Here is a 26,144-nt window from a genome sequence, read left to right on the forward strand (position 1 = left end):
CACCAAAATTAATAATATCATAATAATTTTTATAAAACGAGCTTAATTAGTTTGTTAAAATGATTTCAAAATTTCACCAAATAGCTAGACCAATTTTTTTTATATATACATGTTCGATTCTTCCTTGATAACTAATAATGATACTAACAAAAATACTAAAATAGCATTGTGTGTAACACTTAGGTTAGGGGTGTGCAATCGGTCTATTCGGTTACTGACCGAACCGAATAGACCTATAACCGATTTTATTTTCGAATAACCGAACCGATCGAAAAATTCATAGAAACTGAATTAACCGAACCGATTTTCAAATCGAAAAATGCAAATTTTAATAAAATAAAAAAAAAACGATGGAGAACTTATAAATAACAAGAAATATTGAACAAAAAATATTAATAACAAATAAAAATATTGAAAATAAAATCATTGAATGAATTAGCTTCCTACTCCTTCTAATGCGTTTTTAATGCCTGTCACGCCCCGAGACCGGGGTTAGTCGACACCGGCGTTATTCAACAATCACATAATTGCTAAACAACAAGCCTCGTAGTACAGTATAAACCAAAATCAGTTTACATCATAAATACCATAAAAATGGAGTCGTCCTTACAATAGTAACTCTGAAAAAGATAAAAATATGCGGAAGCGTTTACAACTTGAATTAAAACTCACAAGAACATATTCTTAATTAAAATTCTTCATGCGTCCACTATCAGTCCAAAAACTGGTGTCTGATTCTTCTTTCTCTATTTCTTCTTCTGATTTATCTGGGGAGGGTAGAGTAAGGGATGAATATTTTGGGAAATACTCAGCAAGTGGTGGCTGTTCGAGCACAACATAACAGAATGCATAAAAATTTGAAACACACACCTTTTATAACATGACTCATACCACGTGCACATCATTAATCAGACACTGAGATTCATCTACTTTCAATGGTTTACTGATATCACTCCCTAATTTTTACTCCTCTAAGGGGACGAGGCCGTATAGCGGTTATCTCCCCCACCGCATAAGGGTACGTATGGTTGGGATTCCCACCCATATCAAGTTGAATTCTCAAAGTGTCAAAACATTACTCATGCCAAAAATCTTAACCAGAAGGGGGTAGAAGAAGAATTTGCACTCGACCGAATTTTAAAACACACGAAATGCATAACCGAAAATTCAACAATTTAAAACAAGCCCACTTACCTTAGACTTGGAAAAAACATGAACAATTCAAAAATCATAGAAGAATCATGCAACTGACACTTCGAAATCACAGCAGCACATCACCCAGAAAATCAGACGTCTTTAAAAATTCGTTGATCATTATTGAAACGTTGGATCGGGCTCCAAATTTCACAGTACGTTCCAAAGTACGTCAAATAAATTATGAACGGTGAAGATCGGGTTTGGAAGTCGTTTTAACCTGTTTATGGATGAAAAACCGTAGGTATGTTGTTCCCGCTTAAAATCTGAGCAGTTTTCCTGCGAAGACTATAAACGAAAAACTAACCGTTGCATTTGGCCGAAATTTGGATATGTTGTTTCAAACATATATAAGCATATTCTGAACAGGTGAAGATCGGATTTCAACTACCCGAGCGAGAGAAACGAATTTCTGATTATGGACAGAATTTTGATGACTCGTGCAGAATTTTTGAAGAGGGAATTTCGAAAATTGTAGAGCATAAACTCGAAAATTTGATGTGTAAATGAGATGTAAATTCTGAATGAAAGCTTCTCCTATTTATAGGGAGGTAGCTGCTATCCTGATCGTGTATTATCATTGCGTTTGAATTTTTGAATCAAACTTTAAATCTAGGATAATTATCATATCAAACTTATATCTTTATCTCATAAAAATCTTTCCAACTTTGAATTTATATCCCAAACTTTACATGCTCATATCCAAATATTTCTTATTTAATTCCTTATATCGTGGTCTATTTATTATCCCAAGTTCAAAGTATATGCACAATATTATCTTAAATCTTGAACTCAAAAATATTGTACACGATATAATTATCCACACAAATTTAGATAATCTTGCAAATCTTACATCTTAAATAATGATATAGATACCCGAAGATTGCATAATCATAACACACTTAAATTATAGAAATATTATCATGATTACAAAATCTTGGGTTTTACATCCATCCCTCCTTATGCGAAGTTTCGTCCTCGAAACTGAGGTTGACTTAGTCTAAGAAGAGGTACGGGTATTGCTCACGTATTTTCTATTCTAATTCCCAAGTGACTTCTCTTTCAGTATGATTAGAAAATCATCTAAAATTCCTAAATCATATCCCATTAAAATAACGTAGAAAACAATTTGATTTCATTGTATAAATTAAAGTAATTAAATTTAAATTTAAAAATAAAAGTAAAATTAAAATAATAAATAGTTTGATTGAGTTAAGTGCTTTATTAATAATCCTATTAAACTAACGTAGAAAATAACTTAAAGAACATCATGATCATTATACAAATTATAAAACAAAAAAGGGTAAAATAGTAAGTTTACAAAGTAAAATCAAAATAATAATTAATTTTATTGAGTTAAGTACACTATTAATTATCAAATTAATCTAATATGAAAAATGACAATAAACAAAACGGTAAAATAGTAAGTTTACAAATAAAAGTAACATATTTATAATAATAAAATAAAATAAAATAAATGGTAGTAATATTAGCAATTTTTTTTAAATGTATAACATAATGATAAATTTATAAGTAAATTCAAAATAATATTAATTTGATTGAGTTAAGTACAATATTAATTATCATATTAAACTAACATAAAAATGACTTAAAAAACCCCATGAACATGACAAAATATAAAACAAATGAAAAGGTAAAAAAAAAAATCACAAATGAAAGTTAAGTACACTATTTAATTAACATATTAAACTAACATAGAAAATTACTTAAAAAACCAAATGAACATGACAAAATATAAAATAAATAAAAGGACAAAAAAGTAACATCACAATTCAAACTCATATATTTATAATAGTAGTAGATAGATATATATATATATATATATATATATATATATATATATAGTGTGTGTGTGTCTGTGTGTATAATCACAAAAATGCATGCATATATATGTATCTGCTAGTACTCCCACCGATCATGGCCAGGCTCCCTTTGCCTCCTGTTTGCGAGCTTCAAGGATTAGTTCCGATCCAGTCGATCGACTTACCTGAGGACCGATCCAGTTCTAAGATTGAAACGACGATAAAATCGCAATTTATGTTGGAAGGTAATAGTTTATTATGAGATAGGGTTTCAATGTAGTGATTGTTGGGGATTCACCAATACAGGAAAATTTGCATTTTTGGTTCTAAACATTTTGTTTGTTTGTTTGTTTTTTGGTTATTTCTGTTATCTAATTTTATTCTTAGTATTGTATTTTTTTATTTTTGACAATTTTAGTTTTTTTTTTCCTTCCGTTCAGAATGTTGATATGACACTACACACGTCATCATCGCATTAGTGTCACGTTAACATCGCATATGAAAAATAACTAAAATTACCCAAAAAAATAAAACAATTAGCGAACTAAAATTGAAATTTAACAATATAAATACTAAAATGACAAAAAAAGTAAATATACAGTTATAGAAACGGAAGTAGAACGAACATTGATCTCATCTGACCGATGCACATTATAGAACTTGTTGTGCCGACACACTTATTCGATACTCTCGGAAATAATAATGAATGTTCCCACTACTTCACATGGCATATGATAATTCAAGAACTAAAAGTAAAGGTAAGTCTTCAATAAGATTGATTACACACACCAAACTGCGAACGGTGCTAAAGCTTGGGATCACATTCTACATAATCCACTTAGAGGAAAAGCTTTGTGTTCGTTCTGTTTAGTATTTCATGTCAAATAATTGACAATAGTACTAGTTGGAGTACTTTTGATTTTAAAAAAAAAAATTTACTGAATTATAGATCATGGCATGACTTGAGAGCTCGATTCAAAATAACCGGGAAAATCAATTGTTTTTGTGCATGAACTTGATTGTTAGGGATATAAGCGAGTCGAATCGAGCTGGAGAATATGAAACTCGAGCTTGGATTGTTTAAGGTATATATAAGCTCGAGCTCTATTTGAACTTTTATCAACTCGGCTCGAGTTCGGCTCGTTTTAAAATTATTAAGCTTGTGAATAGCTCGAACTCGGTTAATTAATAGCTTGATTAACGAGTTTGGCTCGAATTCATCTCGTTAAACTTGCTAGTTTTTGAGTTTTTTCGAGCATTCTTAGTCAAAAGGCTGACTAAGATATAAGAATTTAAGAGACATGTTTGTCATTTTATAATATTTCAATATGTTCTCTTTCACTCAAATATTAATGTGAGACAATACAAATTGTCTTCCAATGTTTGAGTTATTGTACACTCACACCTCAACAAACTAGCTGAGCACGAGCCACATTAATTGTAAGGCCCGAGAATTTGATTACCGTAATCTGAACTGATTTGGGTGTATTTACCGTAATCTGAGATTATTCTGGGATGATTTCTTGATTAATCAAGGTAATTATAGACGAAAAGTATTAGACCGGAAAAGGTGAGAAAAGACACGAATTAGGTGCGAGGGGGGTGCCACTCGCGCACATGCGCGACGGGATGCGCGAGCTGTGCGCGAGTTGGGCAGAAGATCCTGCGCATATGCGCGGAGTGATGACGCTCATATGCGCGAGCTGTAGTATGCTTTGTCCAGAGAACCTCGCGCATATGCGCCGAGGTGAGGCGCGCATATGCGCGAGATGCCGTGTAGACACGCGCCAGGGCTTATCGCCTCGCGCATATGCGCGGAGGAGGGTCGCGCATATGCGCGAGACGTGTTGCATGTAGGATGAGCCATTTGCTTTACATGCGTGAATGTGTATATATATATATATACGAAACATACGAAATCCTTCAGAATCAGAAAAGAATCGAGAAAAAGTCTCTGTGAAGTTATAGAAAATCCTTACGCCTTTTGTGAGAAATTCGTCCGTCCGATTTTGAATCCGACTTCAGTACTGTGTTCCAATCAACGCAGGCTACAACTGGACGTAAGTTTTACTACGTTTTGATATGTCTTGAAATTATAATATTGCCAGAATTGAATGGAATTCATATATGATGTTCTTGACATGTTAGACATCATAGAATCGAAATCAGATTAAGAAACAGACTGATTATGGAATTGTTATGAATTTTGGAGTCGATTTGATTGAGAATCGATATCAGATTTATATTATCGTTGAAATTATGAGTTATATCGATAGTGATTATGAGTTCTGGTATTATATCTGTGATGTTGGGACTGACGAGGTTATCGAGATTGTATTGGTATGCCGTCAAAACATCAGTTGATTGATATTGATCAGACTCGGTATTGGTTGAGATGGTATTGTGGTATCATATGTCGATTGGCATTGATCCGATTATGTTTTGATTTGAGTATTGATCAGAACATGTTTTGAATTGAGTTATATACTGATATTGTATCTATTCGATTATCATTATCAGATTGGGTATGCACAGAGTTGACTTCGATACTTCGTCTTCATCGGACCGAAAAGATAAAGGTATAAATTAATGTTGAGTTGGGATTGCACAACTCGAGTGAGGTTTGGCTCGAGTTTCCCTAAATCACATACTTTACCTTATTGTATTGATTTGATTGATGTACTTGTTCTCTTGATTATAGACAGCAGGTATTAGACGAGTAATCTTGTGACAGAAGTGCCGATAGTGGTGGGATCGCCACGGGCACATTGCACAATGTCACAAGATAGTGTATTGGAGATTGGGCCATAGTCTGTCACCGGATGTTTGGCTATCGATGTGGATAGAATTCTAACTTCTTCTATTACTGATGATCGATATTTTATCGGTGTGGATAGAATCGGAGCTTCTTCTATTACTGGTGATCGGTACCGTATCGATGTGAATAGAATCATAACTTCTTCTATTACTGATGGTCGATATCATATCGATGTGGATAGAATTGGAGTTCTTTCTATTACTGGTGATCGATACTACACCGATGTGGATAGAATACGAGCTTCTTCTATTATTGGTGATCGATACCATATCGATGTGGATAGAATGTGTATTTCTTCTATTACTGGTGATCGATACCCTATCGACGTGGATAGAACTGGAGTCTTTTCTATTACTGTTGGTCGATATGAGAATGCTAACTTCTGGAAACCGGGATCCCTAAACTAGGATTGAGTCTAGTCTTAAATGTGAAGTCATGAGTCTAATTGACAGTTATATTGATTCATGTTGATTATGTTCCTGAATATGGTACATATTGATTTATGTTCCTGATGATGGTACATGTTTAGAATATGATTTATTCTTGATATGGATTTATATTCTGATTTGAATACATGTTAGAAATATCTGTTATATGCATTTATATTGTCTTTATGATTGCATGTATACATGATTTATACTGAGAATGTAATTCTCACCGGAGTTATCCGGCTGTTGTCTTGTTTGTATGTGTGCATGGCAACAGGTGGGATAGGATCAGGGTCAAGAAGAGAACGAGGCTGGACTAGATAGCGTGGAGATCCGGGCTTCGAGGCAACTTAGGATTCAGCACTGATATATAGTTGAACCTAGTTGAATTCTTGTAGATAATACAAGATTTATCTGTTTATGTTTAATATGTAATTTGAATTGAATTACATTACGTTTCCGCTTTGTATTTTAAAAAAAAAATTAGACCCTGTTTATATTAATTGATAATTAAATCCCAAAGATGATTAAGAAGATGATTAGCGTCCGGATCCCCACATTAATGAGCTGAATATCCTTGAGCTCGAGCTCGGCTCAATTAAATTGTCGATCTCGATTTCGAGCTCGAGTTTGGTTTGATAAACTTAACGAACGATTTCAAACGAGCTCTGAATAGCTCGCGAGTGGCCAACACGTTATGCCTAGAAAAACCTCGATCCAAAGACTAACGCTCAGAAGTTGATCACTAATTGATTTGTAACATATTGATGGGCATGCATCTTAAATCTTGAAAGCGATTGATATACTTATATTCGAACATCAGTAAAAGTTGCAATTCATAACGGAACAAGTTTGGGATCGTGTGCTTAAGCTGGACTATGTGGGAAATTCCATGTTTATGATGTAATAAATAAAAGAAGTCAAATAAGCTCAAGAAACTAAAAAAGTAAAAATAAAAATAGATTTAATTATTTTACCAACTTTGAATTGATGGGTATTTCATAATTGCATACTTGTTTTTTTAAAAAAATTGAATATGAGCGAAATAATAATTGACTACAAAACTCATGTGAGACAGTCTCACGAATCAATTTTGTGAGACAGATATTCTATTTTGCTCACCAATGAAAAATATTATTTTTATCGTAAATATAGATAGAGTTGACTCATCTCACGAATAAATATCCGTGAAATCGTCTCACAATAAAATTTTTCTGAATTGAAATACAATTTATTATCCAGTTGTCGATATTGGAATCCATTTTGAGACATCTGTAACAAGTGCATTTGTACTTACGGAATGAATTTAAAGACGTGGGCAACTGAGTCTCACTAAAATTGGGAAACGTGTTGTGGTTGTTGCCAAGTAAACTACCTACCAAACTGAAATGTTGTAGAATACGTACACCCACTGGTATCGTATAATTTATTATCTATTACTATTATTAAAAATCTCTCTAACAGTGAACAAAAATTGATCTGTTTTTTGTTTTTTTAATTTTGCCCTCATTTGATATCAAAATTATATTTTTGTTTTTATTTTTTTTAATTTCAATTTTTTTAAAAAAATTACAACGATTCAAATAGCATTTTAGTCCCTCGATAATTTATCAAATTTCACTTTAATCTATAGATAATTATAAAAAAAACTGTACACACGCACCGCGTGTGCAAAGTAGCTAGTCTATATAGAGAACGTTTGATGGTCAGCTTTTTATCAAGTGTTATATAGTTGATCATGATAACGCAACTCGTAAAAATTGTTTAACGGTTACGTCGAGCATTGATCGTTATCCTAGTAAGATATAGTTATCGCTCCCGGCATGGATTTTTATATGAAACTCATATACATAGATAATTTGAAGAAACAATTTTAAATGTATTTTTATTTTCTCTTAAATAATGATGAAATTGTGCAATGATAACTAAGGAAATGTCATTTCTTTGGTGACAGGGTCATTTTGACAATCAAGTGATCCCCACAATTAGCAAACTCATTCGCACTAACAAAATAATCGACATACATTCATCATGCACATTTATATGAGTATCGATTATATGACACTCACTTATTTGTACATTTTTTTTATGTTTCGTCACATTCAATAAACGAGTGTCACCTCATCTGTACTCACATAAATATACACGATGAGAAACCTACGTACGTTTATATGTTCAGTGGGTGTGACAGTAATAATGGGGTAGATGGATAACTAATCGGTCAATAATGAGATATAAACGCAAATGCTAGCTGGTGTTGTCCATTTTCATGATTTACGAACACAATAATACAACAGTTTCAAATCATGTCAAATAATTTAGGTTTCATTCTGTCTAAGCTCGCATATATTTATATTCTAAAGGGATGAAGCTAGCTTATGTTTTCGGATTAATATTCTATTGATTGTTGTGGTTGCGAAGTCGAGTTGTGAACTTCGATCTTTCAATTATTTTTTCGAGACACACCAACAATTTTTTCGCTTTTAGTAAATAATCGAGGTGTGAAACCCGCACATCAATTAAGTTATTTTTGTTTTATCGATGAGCGAGGTTCCGAGATCCAACCATTCAAAACTTTTATCCGAATTTATTGAGGTTCCGCCGTTGGAAACCTCGATCCCTCAAAATATTTTTGGACTTCATTTAAAAATCAGTTTATGGACCTAGCTGCTTCAATTATTTGTTTTGATTTTATTAAAAGAGCACATGTTTTGTAGTTTATTTTAAAAAAACAATATTTAAACATATTGTACTTTAAAATAGTTTACTTTTTTTATGTTTGAAAGATCAATAGAGACGGTTCATAAGTTTCTTCCTAGCTTCCCAAAAAAAAAAAAAAAGAATATATAATTAACGTTTTTTGTTTGAGTCCCATTTCACGAAGCACCAAAGTCAAAAAGGCAGTAGGTTGGCTAAGCTGTCTCGGAGCCTTCAATTTTTTGTCAACTTTAGCACTGTCGTTTAGGCGAATTACCAATATTCTGCATGTGTGAAACTTTCAGTGATAACTGCAAATAATGATGTCTATATTACTTGTAAGAATGTACAAGTAGTATAAGGAATTAGTGACTAATATTGTGAAAATCAAAACGTTTTATATCTCTAAAAAATATAATTAATACTTCATTTTCACAATTTTTAGCCCATTATAGTATTTGTTTGCCATGAATTTGAAATATTATATTTTCAATTTTTATCTTGTATTTTATGCTTAAAGATTGTTTTCGAAATTTTTTTATAAAAGACTTAAATTTTAAAAATTGTTTGACCAAGGTCATCCCGTCAACAGATACACATGTTGCCCCCCTATACTCGAAGGTGACAAAATCCCCATGGGGGAAAAAAGACTTGTAGTTTCCAATAATTTGTTGGGGGAGGGAATTGTCATCCAATACCATTGAAGCGCAACCCCGTGGATTTTCAAATGGAGAAGGCTCAAGCAGAAAGGATGTTTGATATTTTTATGTGCGCACACATAAAATCTTGGAACCATAACCAGAAAGATTTCCAAGAAGAACTATGTGCAATAACTATACTCAGACACACAAGATCCATTAAATAAATATAAGCATGGAAAAATGGAAATCATAGACCAAAAAGATGGGGATCATTTAAATGTTATCGTTCTCCAAGTATCAAAATGAAAATCATGGCAAGAGAAGTCCGGCAAGTTTAAAAACAAACAAACAAATTACAGATATATAGCCCTCGGTGGTTACATGCATCGAAGCAATGAATCTAACACGAAGGTAAAACGATACATTTAAAAATGAGTTTCGGATACATCAAATGTCCGGTTCAGCAGCTAGTACAAGTCATCACAAGACCATCCATTCGGATTGATATATTGGCATTAAAATATAGCTGCCTTAAGCCAACTCCTCTGCTTCTTGGCAGCAAGAACACCAGACAGAAGGCCGACTTCAGTCCCCATAAGTGAAGTCAACGAGCGAGATCCACGGAGACACCACGGAACCGATCTGCAAAGCTGGACTTCGAGGCTTAAACTCCACGAGAACTTGTTTATTGTGCATGCCCGGGTCATATGACAAAAGTGAAGCACCCACAGAGCAAGAAATGATGTTCAGATATATAAATCATTATTCTTCTTGCATCCCTTAGTTCCCTGATTACAAAAACACGCTTGGAAATTTTTAATAAACTATCAAAGGAGATAAAGATACCACCTTTCGCAGATAAACAAACGGATTCCACATTATACCCACGTTCTTAGTGCCGCCACCAAGGGCACTCCGGACAAGGTTTTCAAGGTGGTCGATTCTGCGCGTGGGTTTTTGGCTGTAACATTCCCATGCTTCTCAGTTCTCTCTGTGCCATGAAAACTGCGTCGGCCCCTTGTTCTGTTCGCTCCTGGCTTCGTAGTCGTAGGGTTTAAAGAAGCTGTACTTTAGATCTGGGCCGTGTGTTGGAATCTGGGCCGCCTAGATTCGTCGCTTCGGAAAAGAACACTTGTACTGGGCCCAAAAGGCCAAAATAGGCTCATTTTATTCAACGAAAAAACAAAGGGCTCATTCGGATATTTTTTAAATTTATAATTTATAATTTTCGCATTGGTTGACAAAAAATATAGTACGGCGCATGAGAGAATGTTTAATGATAAAACCCAAATAGTTAAAACAAATTTTAAAATAATCTAACTCGAAAAAATATAAAAGAAATCTAATTATCAAATATGATATTTGAGTAGGTCTTCTGTGAGACGGTCTCGCGAATCTTTATCTGTGAGACGAGTCAACCCTATCGATATTCACAATAAAAAGTAATATTTTTAGCATAAAAAGTAATACATTTTCATGAATGACCCAAATAAGAGATCTGTCACACAAAATACGACCCGTGAGACCGTCTCACATAAATTTTTGTCGTGATTATTTATTGTACTGGTTTAAGGGAAATAATCATGACTATTTCGGTCATGAAAGTTTTTATGATTTTGTGTAAATAAATAACTTTGAATTTTTCCATAAGAAAAAAAAAATAACTTTGATTTTTTAATATGAATCACTGTCATTAAACAATAACAAATATTTGTTTACAAATGGAATGAGAACAAAGGAATCGAATTCAAAAACGAAGTTTCTTCGATATTGAAAGCTTTGTCTAGCTAGCTCCCGTACAATTTCATTTATAATTTGAAGGTAATGCTGAATTGTAGCTATGTTCAATGTGGAACAGAGGGTAAGAATATGCTCCGCAACGGTTGCGACCGTGTAGAAAGGTGTATTGTGATTGATAACTTGAAATTGAATCGTTGTGGTCGCATCGGTTTTAATAATTTTTTTCGATCATTTTGATTTTTGTATAAATAAAAAATAATGAGCTCTCTTTTAACGTATAGATATTGAAAATTACAAATCCATGCCGGATCTTTGTAAATAATCGAGTGAGTTCTTAATGCAATAACAAAAGACAAAAATTGTGTGAGACGGTCTCACATGTCGTAATTTGTGAGATGGATCTCTTATTTGGGTCATCCTTGAAAAAATATTAATTTTTATGCTAAGAATATTACTTTTTATCTTGAATATAGGTAGGGTTGACCCGTCTCACATATAAGATTCGTGAGATCGTCTCACAAAAAACCTATTCATAACAAAATATGCTTCATCTGCGTATCAATAACAAAAAGTTCTTATGGTTTTGGACACACTATTGAAAGAGTGATGTCCATGTCTCTTAAAAAAAAAAATCAATCCTATTTTAGATGAATCTTAAATTTATAAATTATTAATAGTATGTTTGAAAAAACAAAAATTTGTGTTAGACGGTCACACATGTCGTATTTTGTGAAACGGATCTCTTATTTGGGTCATCCATAAAAAATATTATTTTTTATGCTAAGAATATTACTTTTTATTGTTAATATCGATAGGGATGACCCGTCTCACAGATAATTCATGAGATCGTATCACAAGAGTCCTACTCATTTGAAAAATCAATAACCACCTTTTTTTTTTCAAATATTTCCTTAAAAAAATACCCAAACAGCACAAGAAGAAAGTACTGGGCGGGAACACCATTTCCGTAGTGGGCCACACGATCGCTTTTCTATATTTCAGATTATCAAATTTTATTTTTGCTCTCATTCATCATCAGCCGTCGAAGCCCCGATTCGCTTTACTTCTAGATCAAGAGATTCCCCAACATTCGGAATTGTTTTATATTACTTACACATATATTTTGTATTCCCGTCTGCGAAGATGAGCAAAACCTTGCAGATTTAGGTTTAAATTCTCCAAGATGGATGCTTTTTGATATTTAGCAGATGTAATGTTGGTAATTAATGTGTTCATGAATTGCAGCTGGCTGCATCCACCTATTTGATTATTTTGGAGGTTGTCGCCAAATTTTATATTGTGTTTTTCGAGATGGATTCGTGTTTGGATGAAATTGTTGAGCTTTAAGATAATGTGGGTATTTGGGTAGTTTCAAAATGTTTTTTTTAAAGAAATTAAGCTATTTCTTTTTTGTTATTGTCATTAACTCAAACGAAGAAAATTATTGCGGCTCTAACTTGCATTCTAGTTTTTCTTACAGTTCTAGTTATACTTGGGTGATTTGACGTCTAATGAAGAAAGGTATCAGTTATGTAGATTACGAGAACGTGGCTTCTGAATTAACAGATTAAATGCTTCTCTTTTTTGTTTTGGGATGTTCCGCCAACTGCCGAGAGCTAGTAGAGAATTTTACTTCCAAGTACGTGGAAAGATTTTTCACCTTGGGATTGAACCTTTTGATTTGCGAGGCTATTAGGGAATGAACCATCGTTCTGATCATGTCAAGTGTGTGAGTTTTATGGTTTTTCCTTCAAAATTACTACGGAGAACCAATTGGTTGGCATCCTCAACTATAGTGATGTTTTGCTATAAAAATTTCTTCCACTCATACATTGAAAGTTGTCGCATTTCATTGAACATTGGCCTGTAGTTTCTTTGTTATTGTTGATATTGAGTTTTACTCATATCCTAATAATCCGGCACTTATGCATCAATATCCCGGCAGCTGAGTTTTATTCGTTCTATTGGGCGATAGATTATACAATGGAGGTTTAACTTTAAGCATAATTCTCGGTTAATATCAAGCACGCTCTCTTCAATTTATCTTCATTTCCTTTTTAGAACCATTATGACTTATCCAGTTTTTCTTCAGACTTCAATGGTTTTTTCTCTTTTTGTATTTAGTCGGTACCTCATTATATTCATAAGAGTGTCACATGAGTTCTGGATGATCTCGGGTGCTTTTGTTTCATAGACTCAAAAGCTCTGAAGCCATCGATCCCTGTCTTATTTCTCATCGAATACTGTTCAAAGTCAAACATAACACAATTGCGCACTCAGCAAATTTATCTATCGTTAGACTTCTGCTTAGTTCATGTTTCCAAATATTTTCAGGAATTACCTTCTAATTTTGTGCATTTGGGTAATTGTTCATGACTACCTTTTATATTTCCCAGTTTCAGGTGCTCATTGTTGATCCTGACAACCATTTATTGAGTTTGTCATGGATCAGCAGACACGAAGACATGAAAGTGAAAATGGAGAGCTGGGTGGTTTTCGTGAAATCCGCAATGGCAATGTTTTTGAAAGAATTGAAGCTTTTAATGGCAGGGCTGAAGGTAGAGGACCTTTTGCTAGATTTTTCCTTTCGAGTATTATGTTGAATGGTACTTAATTTTTGTTGACGTTCGATAAAGTCAGTGTTTTGTGATCTCCTTTAGAAAGCAAAGTAGTTGATGTCAGAGAAGTGTTAATCTTCAAGTACACCGATGTTAGTGTCGATGTCTACCTTTTGTCTTCTTCAAAATCAACGAGTCTACGAGCAAATGCATCTGAATAAATGCAGAAGTAGATGTTTGGTTGTTATTCTCCAAATTTTTTTAGTGGGACAGGTTTCATTATTATTTCATCATCCTTTATTAAAACAAATAGTAGCTATCTTGACCTTGGGATACTGTGAAAGGAATATAACACGAGGAGAAATATATGCGGCTATGGCCTACGTGTTTCATTGTATGTTCACTCAAAAATGGTTCTCATCTTGTTATTATTTAGGTCATTTTAGTAAACCAGGTTTTCTCAATCCAAATGTGTTATTCGTCCGTGACAATTTTCTGCCTGTTTGAAGCTAATGTTTGTGTGTATCACTTCATCTTGTAGGGAATAGTTTTGCTGATGACATCCAACTGAAGCGTGGGCAATCTTGGGAGGTCCCAGACTCTAAGATTTCAGAGCTGATGAAATTGGGTAGTTTAGAGGTGAAATGAATCCTCCCCTGCAATTTTTTTTTATATATTTTATAAAAATAGAGGCAGATTCACTTTTATCTATAATACTTCTACATCTTATGATTATGAAACTTCTAGTCAATCTGAATATGCAGAGCGCCTCTATGCACTCACTTTTCATTGTTGTAAATTGTATTTTGGACGAAAGCATTGAGAGAAAGAATGAAGATATCCCTCAGGTATGGTGGGTAAAGAGCTCATGGAAAATATCATGTAGGCGCTTATTCAATTCAAAATTTATTTTCTTCTGAGCTGACTAATTTTTCTACTTTTTGATGGTACTTTGTGGTGTGTTTTACATAGCGCGTCGCGTCCATGTTAAAATTAGTTGTACAAGAAACTGAGCATCGGGTTTTAAAACAAACAGAAAATATGAAGAAGGTAATACATTATATGCAATTGAAAAACATTTTTATTTCTTCGAGTGGCTTCGTAATTGTGCATTTTCTCGTCACTGCAGCAAGGCAGTCTGTACAAGTCCCGTGAAGACAGGTATCAATTGAAAATCAGAGCATTAGAAACCCTTGCAACTGGAACTACAGAAGAAAATGAGGTATTAAAATGGAGGTTCAATTGTTGATATAATGGATGATGCGTTCTTTTCCTGCTTTTTATTTTATCTCACAAAATTTTAAATTCTGCAGATTGTCATGAACCAGCTTCAGGAAATGAAGGTGCTTGTCTTGATTGAAGAATCACAATATCCCATGTTTCCATTTCAATTTTTTTTACTTTCCCTGTATCTATATTTTTTTAATTATCAGCACAATAGCTTAAATTGTTGTGAAATTCAAATGATAGGATCAGGATTCAATAAACAGATTTATAGATCTAATTACTGCTAAGCATTTGGTTTTATTGTATATGATTTGTATTTAATTTTAGGATTTATATTTAGATCCATAGTTAATTCTTTTGTTTGCCCTAAAGTATAAGGAAGATGGAAGATAGGAAGGATATTTAGTTAAGCCAGTGGTGATGGGACACTCTCGAACCTTTGCTATAGATTGAAGATACATTTGTCTTGGTTGCAAAAATGAATACCATTCGAATTTTGATTTCTTTGGTAGCAAACTTTAAGTATGTCGACTGAAGAAAGCAATATGTGGCTTAAAACAATCACTATTGCAACATGGTCGAACAAAGCACGCTGAGGTGGCAAGACATTTTCACAAAGGAGAAACTTAATAGTGGACTAATGTGTACTCTGTTCCCACTGGTGACCAGTTTGCTAACATCTTCAACAGGGACTCTCATTCTAAACAAGTTGAGATCAACATATATTTACCAGCTAGCTTAAGGGGAGTGTTGAAAAATCCAAATTATAAGATTAAGTTTCATTGCACAGCTGTATAGAGCTAATTACTGTTGATTATTTGGCTTTATGTTTGGAATTATGATCTGTATATTATCTTAGGATCTGTATTTATTTTCATAGTTGAATATTTTGTTATCTTTCCCAGCACAGATTCTTAGGGTTGTATCTGTTTTCCTCAAACTTAAATATTGAACATAGTATTGAGAGTAAATTTCTTTATATGTAGATAACTAATCTATCACAACACCAAGATGGCTTCTATTTTTTCCCTAATTTGAATAATTGGTGATTACTATGTTTTGCCTATACTGCTATACACATTTTATCTATAAAGTTCTAGTTTTTTTGACAATTTACATGTGGCAGATTGAGAAGACCAAAATTGAGGAGGAGAAGAAGCTTGAAAAACAGGACTTAATCAGATTGAGGAAAGAAAAGGTCATCTGTGAGAGTCAAATATTGGCCTTAAAGGAAGAGTTGGAATTAGTCAAAAAGACCTATGAAGAAAATCGCCTGCAATTGGAAGCCAAAGCAGATGAGAATAAAGATAAGCTTGAAAATAAAATTTTGGAACTTGATGATTTGCTAACTGATTCAAGGAAGAAAGTGAAAGAACTTTCAGAGTTTTCTGAATCAAAATTCTTGCGATGGAAAAGAAAAGAACATGAATATAGGCACTTCATAGATTCTCAATTTGTGTCCCTGCAGGTTTGTGGCAAATTAAGGTCCAGTTTGATGCATTTGTTTCTCTTTTTTCTTCTTTTAAAAAATTATGTTCAGCCACCTTTTTTTGTCTGAAACTTTTTTGTTTTTCCAACCACATCTCCATTTCACATATGAAATTATCATTTTTGAACACTATAATGACTCAAATATTCTTTTCTCGTTTACTTTTTTCAACGAATCACTACCCACTACCAATAATCACAATATCAGATTAAATTTAAAATAAATAATCTAAAACACTACCTTTTTGCCCATTCGGTTTTTCAATTCCTTTCGTATTCCTCAATCCTCAATAACATAAATGATAAGTGAAAATTCAATGTTAACAACCTTAATACTTTATGCTACGTACACGTTCTCATCATTGTTGTTTTATCTCATGATATAACCAGGAACTGCGGTTGACTTCTAAGTCCATCAAACAAGAGGTTTTGAAGATCAACAAGGTCTATGCAAAAGAGATTCATAACTTTGGTGAGAAGTGCCTAAAGTTTACCTTCTTTTTAACTTCTAATATGGCTATTATCTTGACATTTTATTGTGTTTTTTAGGTGAAAATCTTGAAGGCTTGATATATGCTGCTCAGAATTACCACGGTGTACTAGAGGAAAATAGGAAATTATATAATGAGGTTCAAGATTTGAAAGGTAAGTATTTAGCTTGTCAAAAAGCATAGGACTCGAATTAATTGCGCATTCATTTTGCTCTATTTTCATAGGAAATATACGAGTTTATGCCCGTGTAAGGCCATTCCTTCCTGGACAAAGTGATAAACAAACAACCATGCAATATATTGGTGAGAACGGAGAGTTGGTTGTTATAAATCCGGGAAAGCAAGGAAAAGACAACCACCGGCTTTTCAAATTTAACAAGGTGTTTGGTCCCACTATTACTCAAGGTTCTGATTGTACTAAATTTGTAATGATTGCTTATAATGTTAAATCACTGGTCAATACTATTTCGTCCATCTCTACTTTTTTTGTGTGGATAATCATCTTTGTATCCATCTACAGAGGAGGTATTTCTAGACACCCAACCTTTAATTAGGTCAGTTCTTGATGGGTATAATGTTTGCATCTTTGCCTATGGTCAAACTGGTTCCGGAAAAACTTATACTATGGTAAGTCCATAGTTTGTTATCAAGGAAAAATATTGGTTAGCTATTTAGGTTCATTGACATCGTGCAATTTAAAAATGTATCCAGGCTGGCCCTAATGTGACATCAATTGTGGATTGGGGAGTCAACTATAGAGCTCTGAATGATCTCTTCAATGTCTCAAGGAATAGACACGGATCTGTTGCATATGAAGTTGGTGTCCAAATGGTTGAAATATACAATGAACAAGTGCGTGACTTACTCAGCAGCGATGTTTCTCAAAAGAGATATCCTTATACATTATTTTTAGCTTATTTCATGTTTAATGAACCAATAAATGTTCCATCATTTTAGCTGCTGTTGTTAATCTTATGTTTTGTGTTTTCATTTGTGGTACTTTCTTAATTCATGGTTTTCTTTGACTTGCACACGCTTGGGATTTGGAATACCACCCAACCGAATGGGTTGGCTGTGCCTGATGCTAGCATGCACTATGTTAAATCAACTTCTAATGTGTTAGAGTTGATGAATATTGGATTGATGAATAGGGCTGTAGGTGCCACAGCATTAAATATAAGAAGCAGTCGTTCCCACAGGTTGACATTATTTTTTTGTATTTTTCCAACTCTACGTTGTTTTGGATTTTCTAGTTTTGATTGAATCTGTGAATTAAACAGTATCCTCACTGTTCATGTCCGGGGAACGGATTTGGAAACAAATGCTGTTTTGCGTGGTTGTTTGCACTTAGTTGATCTCGCTGGCAGTGAGAGAGTGGACCGTTCTGAAGCTACTGGTGAGAGACTGAGAGAAGCACAACACATCAATAAGTCTTTATCGGCTCTGGGAGACGTAATCTTTGCTCTATCACAAAAAAGCCCTCATGTTCCCTATAGAAATAGTAAACTAACTCAAGTTCTTCAAAGCTCTCTAGGTATTTAGATCATTTTCCAGTTATTTCATTAATAAGCTGTTCTTTTAATGGCTAAAACTTCTTGCTTTTTGTTTCTTGTGTTATCTTTCATTTTATCGATAGCTCTTTCATTTTGTTACTCTCTCCTTTTGTGTAACCTTGCTTCAAATCGTTGCCCTTTTTTGCAGGTGGGCAAGCAAAGACGCTCATGTTTGTGCAACTCAATCCTGATGTAGAATCGTACTCTGAAACTATAAGTACCTTGAAGTTTGCTGAGAGGGTTTCTGGTGTTGAGTTGGGTGCGGCACGCAGTAACAAGGAGGGTAGGGGTATTAGAGAACTTATGGAACAGGTCTAGTCTTGTGTTTTAAATACCCAGCTTTTCAATCTTAAATTAAATTATCAGGTTCATTCAAAGATCAGTTGTTCAGTGAACAGGCATGGTCAAATTGTGATGTGATTTTCACCTCTGTGAGTCTGTGACTGTCGGATTGCTTATTTGTTGTTGTATCTTTGAGTTGATGTTCTTGCTCAGTTCTTTTCCCTTTTCTTCCGTTCTCTATTTTCTTGCTTTTTTGTATAGATTCTAGTTGTTGCGTGATGTTTTGATTCTATGCTTTTCACTTGATAGTTTTTTATGCATCATTCTTTTAATACCTAAGCTTTTTGTATAGATTCTAATTGTTGCATGATGCTTTGATTCCATGCTTTTCACTTGATATTTTTTTACACGTCATTCTTTTAATATCTAAGTATTGTTAGTGGCCATGCCAAGTGAAATCGTTAAACCATGATTAGCCTCATAATTTTTCCTGTTCTTCGGTTTTAGCATATTTTCAGTACCTTTTTATGATGTGAGCATTACTCTTTTAAGTGGCTTTGTTTCATTTTGCTTATCACTTTTTTTGCTTACTCTCCTTTGTTGATACAGGACCTCTTCTAAATTATTTATGTGTTTCCTCGATGAGCTGAACATATGCATTTTTTCATACCAAATTAAGCAGAAAGAGCTAAAAAGTAAATTAATTTGTATTTGTCTTGTAGATAGCTTCTCTAAAGGATGATGTTGCAAAAAAGGACGAGGAAATAGGACGTTTACGGTTGTTAAAAAATTCTGGAAATGGTGAGAGACGCGGTATAAGTTCTCCGAGGTATGGATCTACCTCTCCAAGAAGACATTCTTTAGGGGCATCACAGCCTAGCAAAAGGCTTTCGGGTGAGAAAAGATCTAGTGAGAAAGGTGCTTCTGATTTGGATAACGGTTCTGAGTACAGTGATAAGCGTTCTGAAGCTGGTTCTCAGCAGTCAATGGACGATTTCAGGCAACACAAAGACTTCTTTTGACAATCAAGACTAGCTGTTGTAGGTGCTGGTGAAAATTTCCATGAAGACATTGGTTTGAAACTTGAGTTAGCAGATGGAGTCAAGAATCTTGATGAGGACATAGAACTCATGGGATTTGGAGATGCAGATTCCGAAGAAAGACTTAGTGATGTATCTGACAGTGTTCTTTCTATGGCTACAGAAACGGATGGTTCTATAGGTAGTGTGGTAGAGTATACCCTTTTCCCAGAAACTGTCAAATCAACTGCAGAAACAACTGAAAAGTAAGCATTTCTTATATTCTTGGTACTCTCTAATGCTGCCGAAAAGTTGATGATTGACGCAAAGTAGTTTCTCGGCACCAATAATCTGCAATTTTAATCATATGTTGCTCATAGAGAACTTCGAATTATACAATAAGAATTTAAAGCCTGCTTTGCGTAACTGATATTTGCCTACATTTGTTTCGTATTTCCCGCATATAGTTGAACTTGGGTTCCATTATGTTTCTTGCAGGCCCAAGGTTCCTGCCAAACTTCCAAGACCACCTCAAAAACAAACGCAAGCTGGATCTTCTCGAACGTCTGCAAGCAAAAGCTCCTCCAAACCTTCAAGTATGTCCCCTTTTTCTTGTTATGTGTTAAGTAGTCATGTAGAGTAGTTTTGTCGAAGGTGACTAGATGCGTGTAGGGATGTTCTATATTGAATCGAAAATAACAATCTCAGTCTATAATTCAACCTGGATCATCCCGAATCTTTACACTTGGATTGATAAACGATTGGTAGCATTCCAATAATTCAAGGACGAAATTTTCAGTCTAAATGGCATTACAATGGCATTGACATTGTAGAGCAATTTATAATCAAATCTTCTATCTTTCTGTGCTCCTCAGGTTCTAAAAGAGCAACAACTGGCAATTTATACGCACAAAAATCTTCCAAGCGATGGGTGTAATTCACAAGTTCCTAGCACAACAACGATCGAAACTTTCGACATCGTTGTATTGGTATATACTACAATGTTAATGTCATCAAATGATGTTTCTCAAGGCATGAGAATGTTGTATCAAAGAGGCTATTTACAAGCCTTCATTCGTAGAGTACCTAATGTAGTTCGAAGCGGATTACATGAAAAATGGGGGTCATGGTCTACTAATGTAGATATAGTTTAGAGACCAAAAACTGTTTTTTTTTTTTTTTTTTTTGAATTTCATAATTTCTGTACTTGATTAGTCTTGGGTTTGACGATCAGGGTTTATTTTATTTCCTCTTTAAGACTGATTGTCATTAAATTAATGATGCATTTTGTATTTTTCCCATTTTTCAAAAGTGTCCTAAAATCCGTTGTTTTTAAATTTGCCACGTGAATTCAAATTTTCCCCAAAAAAATTAGTAAAATTTTACTAAAAATGCGAAAAGTATGAATTTGTATTATTTTACTATTATCCAGATATATATCAATCGGTCACAAAAAGTATATAAAAAACGTCAAAATTGCACACATTGTCGAACATATTTTGCGTAGTTTTCAAATTACATTCTTAGATGGAAATCGGAAATTCAGGTATCCTCAATTTCAATTAGAATCGATATTATAGTGCCACTAAATATAATTGATACTTATTACTCAATTTTTTTCATGATATTATTATTTAAATCATCAATTTCCAATTTTAAAAGTTCATTGTCCGTCTGTCAAATTATATAATAAAAAATCACTACTTGACCAGGGGCGAAACTGCATGGTTACTTACAATATAGGACTTATTTTTGTTCGTTGTACAGACAGGTACAAATCAGAAACAACGTTGTGCAAGAAGATCCAAGTGGAGCTTCATCTCGCATGTTTCAGGATACATTTTTCTCACTTGAACAAACTATGAAGTACAAAAAGAATATATGCCTTAAAGAAACTGATACTCAACTGATGATAATGAACCCGTTGATAATCCTACGGACTAAGAAATATAAACAGTATAGCTTCTCCTTTGAAAATCATACATAAAAAATGTCTCACATCGAAACTGTTTTCGAACCTTCGATGTAGACCTCAACAGGATATCCGCCTCAATCAAGAATACCTGGGCAGCCTCGAGAAACATCTCAAAATACACGTGATGTATCATGTTTCATAACAAACATGGACCATTCTTGATGTTGACTATTTTGCAGGATGTCCCGTACCGTGTGCATACACGCACACAAGAGCAATAAGAGAACATGATGGATTGAGAACGAAAGATGCAAAATGTTGTCTTCTATAGTAAAAATGCAACCATTTTCCAGGTCATCCCATGGTGAATACTCGAGTAATTGGAGAGAATGTAAATTGAGAACGAATGTACAAGTGTTCATCTCTCAGCACCATGTGTTCTTGAATCTTGATCTTACCTCTTTTTTCAGGTCGCTCCACATGCCTGTCTACACTCGGCCAATTGGAGAGAAAGGTGGATTGAGTACAAGAGATGGTACGGGTTCGCCCATCTTCTTGCTAGCTACAAGTGTCTCTTCCGCTCCAACTATCAAATTCTTGAATTCTTCCACCGCGAACACCCTCAGTGAGTCACGTCCCAATATTTCTTTGGTACTCTCACGTCCGACCAGAGTGGGGGCACTTGACATATGTAAAATTGCAGCACAAATGGAGAATGCTTGTAACGAAGATAATTGCGCATGGAAATCAATGGCATACTTTCCATCCTCGATTACACTCATCATAAATGCAGGTAACTTATCTTTCCTTCCCTGTATGTAGTTAAGAAGTCCTAGTATTTGTCAGAGAGATAAAATGAAATATGCAGCACAAAGTCAGTCAGTTGCATAGGCTATATACATCTTCAACAAGATAGAGATATAAGTCACCCATTCATTTCAAGTCATTGTCTAGAATCGATCTAAAAGGCTTAGTCTGGAAACCACATAAATTAGCAGAATTCGAAAACCCTTTAATAGGTCATTGGTAAAGCTACTGATTATATAGTTATGAGAACACATGAATGTCATGGAAATCAAGACAGGGTTTACAAGCACAACATCAGGAGTCAAATGAGGAATAACAGTCTCCTTGTTATCTTACCAATGCAGAAATAAATGAATTGAACTAGTGGATATAATAGAAGAACAAATTTCTAGTATGCACAAATCACATAAGAATTCCAGGGCATATTTCCATTCTTAGGGAGTAAGATTTTCTGGTATTAGGTTGCATAATATTCAAGAATCTGGTAATACAGATATGGACATCCTTGGTTATATACGTAGTAAACATATAGTCTTGCATTAGATGGGAAAATTACCTGAACAAAAAGTTCCACTGGATGTTGATTATCCATAATGCCTTCACCGAGCTGAATATTTTCATTGCCAAAAATGTCAATAGGACATGCCATGTCCCAGCCACCACAATCACATCCTCCACCTAATCTCCATCTATCTAGTAACGACAAAGGGCCACGACCCTCAGTACATGGCACACTGTGGTTTCCAGATGGAATAACTACGTGCATCTTCTGACCAGTAATGTTGGAATTCAACTCCTTTGTCTGCTCAAGATGGCATACGTCCAGCAAGTTCGGAAGTGTTTTTGTGATAATTCTTTCTCCACTCCTGAATTTCAGACTCTCTCTCTTCTCTAATGGAATTTGCATAACTACTGCTGCAATTTCAAGTTCTGGACCTAAATTTGCTGGTGTTCTACCACTGTCACAGGGTTCATCAGAAACCCTTTGTGCTATATCATCACGGGAAAGGCTAGAATTATCTTGAGCGGAAATACTTTTTCTTGACCGGGAAACATCAGACAAAACAAAATCTGTCACCATAGACTCATTGAATGCACCCGTACCTTTCATTTCTGTATGTAGATAACATGAAACACGCATCAGTCCTGATATGGAGGATCCTCTATTGCTTTCTTTTAGGCCCCATCCACTAGCATTACTCTTTCTTTTACCATGAATAGAATGGAATGTATAGACCCAACTCGAAGAATTTTCCACTTTACTCATCTTTGCCACGTAAACTTCTTGTGGAGACTTCACCGATAACTTGAAAAACGGCACCCCATGTTTATTTTCCAACTTGAGAAGGCCATGTAGGTGAGCTGGAGATAACTGTGGAATTGAAACGTGGTTCTCCTTCGTTTCAAATTTACAGCTGACTTCTTTGTGATTTGGCTCGTCGGTCCCACAAATTGTAGGTTCATGACTCTTGTCAATCATTCCGTTTCTTGTTTCCCTTTCTTTATCATATGAAGAAATTAAGGGACTCCTATGCACCTTGGATTTAACAAATGGATCAAACATCTTTTTGACAGTAGTAAACCTTGCCCTTGGACTACAGGTGTTTGAACCATCACCCCTTATTTGAGATGGCAAAGGAGGAAAAGAACAAGTTAAGAAATCCCGAGAGTTGAACTCAGTCTGGGATATGCTAACCGAAGAGGTACTTTGTTCCGAGAGAGACACTAATGAATCTCTATTCTGCTCCAATAATGAGCTATCCTCATCATCCGAACTACATAATGTATTAATAATCCCAAATGAGATAGTAGATGCTCTTCCTCTAGAAAACTCGATTTTTTGCCTCGCCTCAATTTCATTGGTTTTCTTCAGCAGACTCACGTCTTTTGAACTTTGATCGACCAAACCCCTCTTCGACAATTCATGACATTCGTGTTTGAGTCTCCTGGATGTTCCGTCTCTACACGATGCACTACGGTAGTGATTTAATCTAATCTCAGGGAAGTCTTCCTTGAGGATCGGTTTATGATCATTACATTTGGGCTTTCCATTTGACTTTCTATTTGAAACTCTCAAACCACACCTAGGAGCTTTGAGTACAGTTGTCGGACTTCCATCTACAATGCAGTACTTGTCAAAATCCAAATCCATTGATATTTACTCTCGTTCATCTACGCATCTAATACCAGGAAAAGAAAATGTAATCAGTAAAGTTTTGATACCTCCTCCTACGCTCAATTGAACAACAATGGAAGCATGTCTATATCAGTAAGATGATTCTAAATGCATTCAAATGAAGAAGGGGGGGCACAAATTAACGAGAAACCAAATATATTTGTAAATCACATAACTCAAAAGCACCACGTATTTCCAAGAATATCGAAACAAAGGATGAAAGATCTTGTATCACGGAGCATAAGGATTTCCCTTGAAGTTAAGTTTGTAAATAAATTACACAAGTAATTAATTGTGATCCACGGTTGGAGGAATGACCAGATAAGGATACAAACTGGCAAATACAGTTTATTGAAATTCACAAACATAACTTCAGTTCAAAAAATAAATGATATCCATTTATCTAATACACTTGAAACCAGCATTCTAAATTCCAATTTCATTTACATGTCTTTTCCTTGAAAATGCACAATGCCCACAAATTCATGCGCTAAGTAATTATGATATTCGATAGAACCAAGAAAAATCCCAATTTGTGTGCCATAAAAATAGAAACTTTCCAACAGAGAAGCAACCTAATGCTCTGCAAACATACTGACTGCATGATAATTATCAAACGCAAACATCATTAAAGACAACATTTTTATGCATTCTAAGCCAAGTAAAACACAATTTCCAGATAAAACAGTCATACTCCACTTCAGATCTCAGAGGAGTGAAGCCAAAGCAAACCCCCAAAAACAGCCAGCAAAAGCAATCACTTTTCCCTACCTCTCAAGAACTCCCATCTCACAATCAGATTTACCAGAACAAGAAAATCTTAATAAATTTGAACCACCAAAAAGATAGATAAAAATAATTACTAACAATTTCTCAAAGAATGAAGAAGAACCAATGTAATATGGTTAATAAAAAAGAGAGAAAATCGAGCTCAACCCACAAACAGTAGAAAGCTAATAACATGTGTGTATCCACAAAAAGACAACATGCATGCCTTAATTTCTTTCTTTTCTCTCTTTTGTGTTGCTTGGGGTGGGGTTGATATGAACACCAAATATCACTCCAATTTAAATGACGATGTCCAATGGAGAGTGACACAGCTGCCAAGCCTCCGTAGAGTGTCCAAATATTTTTAGAAAACAAAGCCAGTTCCTTTGACCGGTCAGTCTTTAAATGCTTCGGCTGTCAAAATTATTTAGAGATATCCATTGATGTAAATGTTAACTAGTATCATAATTTTAAACTTACATATCCACTCAATTCGGTTCGTTTTTCGTTTGATTTATT

The 26,144-nt window shown here is 34.5% G+C and overlaps 2 protein-coding genes and 1 long non-coding RNA gene across 3 annotated transcripts; 1 reads left to right on the forward strand and 2 right to left on the reverse strand.

Moving 5' to 3' along the window:
- Positions 1 to 10,002: 10,002 nt before the first annotated feature.
- Positions 10,003 to 10,694, reverse strand: LOC142533180 (uncharacterized). The gene is made up of 2 exons (XR_012816689.1): positions 10,479 to 10,694; positions 10,003 to 10,389 (listed from the first exon to the last, which is right to left on the reverse strand). It is a non-coding gene; the product is annotated as an uncharacterized LOC142533180 (long non-coding RNA).
- Positions 10,695 to 12,286: 1,592 nt separating this feature from the next.
- Positions 12,287 to 21,097, forward strand: LOC142532849 (kinesin-like protein KIN-14J). The gene is given in 19 exon segments (XM_075639366.1): positions 12,287 to 12,551; positions 13,738 to 13,899; positions 14,441 to 14,538; positions 14,664 to 14,747; positions 14,872 to 14,949; positions 15,029 to 15,121; positions 15,213 to 15,242; positions 16,253 to 16,594; positions 17,005 to 17,086; positions 17,164 to 17,259; positions 17,331 to 17,510; positions 17,626 to 17,732; positions 17,817 to 17,995; positions 18,140 to 18,304; positions 18,386 to 18,639; positions 18,807 to 18,970; positions 19,663 to 20,225; positions 20,458 to 20,555; positions 20,835 to 21,097. Coding segments are annotated over 18 exon segments (2,790 nt in total). The 5' UTR covers positions 12,287 to 12,551; positions 13,738 to 13,784; the 3' UTR covers positions 20,897 to 21,097.
- A 559-nt stretch (positions 21,098 to 21,656) lies between these two features.
- On the reverse strand, positions 21,657 to 24,833 carry LOC142533199 (uncharacterized). The gene is made up of 2 exons (XM_075639882.1): positions 23,238 to 24,833; positions 21,657 to 22,686 (listed from the first exon to the last, which is right to left on the reverse strand). The coding sequence occupies exons 1-2, from the start codon at positions 24,831 to 24,833 to the stop codon at positions 22,363 to 22,365; spliced, it is 1,920 nt and encodes a 639-aa protein (XP_075495997.1). The 3' UTR covers positions 21,657 to 22,362.
- Positions 24,834 to 26,144: the final 1,311 nt, after the last annotated feature.

Source organism: Primulina tabacum, chromosome 18 (assembly GCF_025594145.1).
Source record: "Primulina tabacum isolate GXHZ01 chromosome 18, ASM2559414v2, whole genome shotgun sequence".
Taxonomy (NCBI): Eukaryota; Viridiplantae; Streptophyta; class Magnoliopsida; order Lamiales; family Gesneriaceae; genus Primulina; species Primulina tabacum.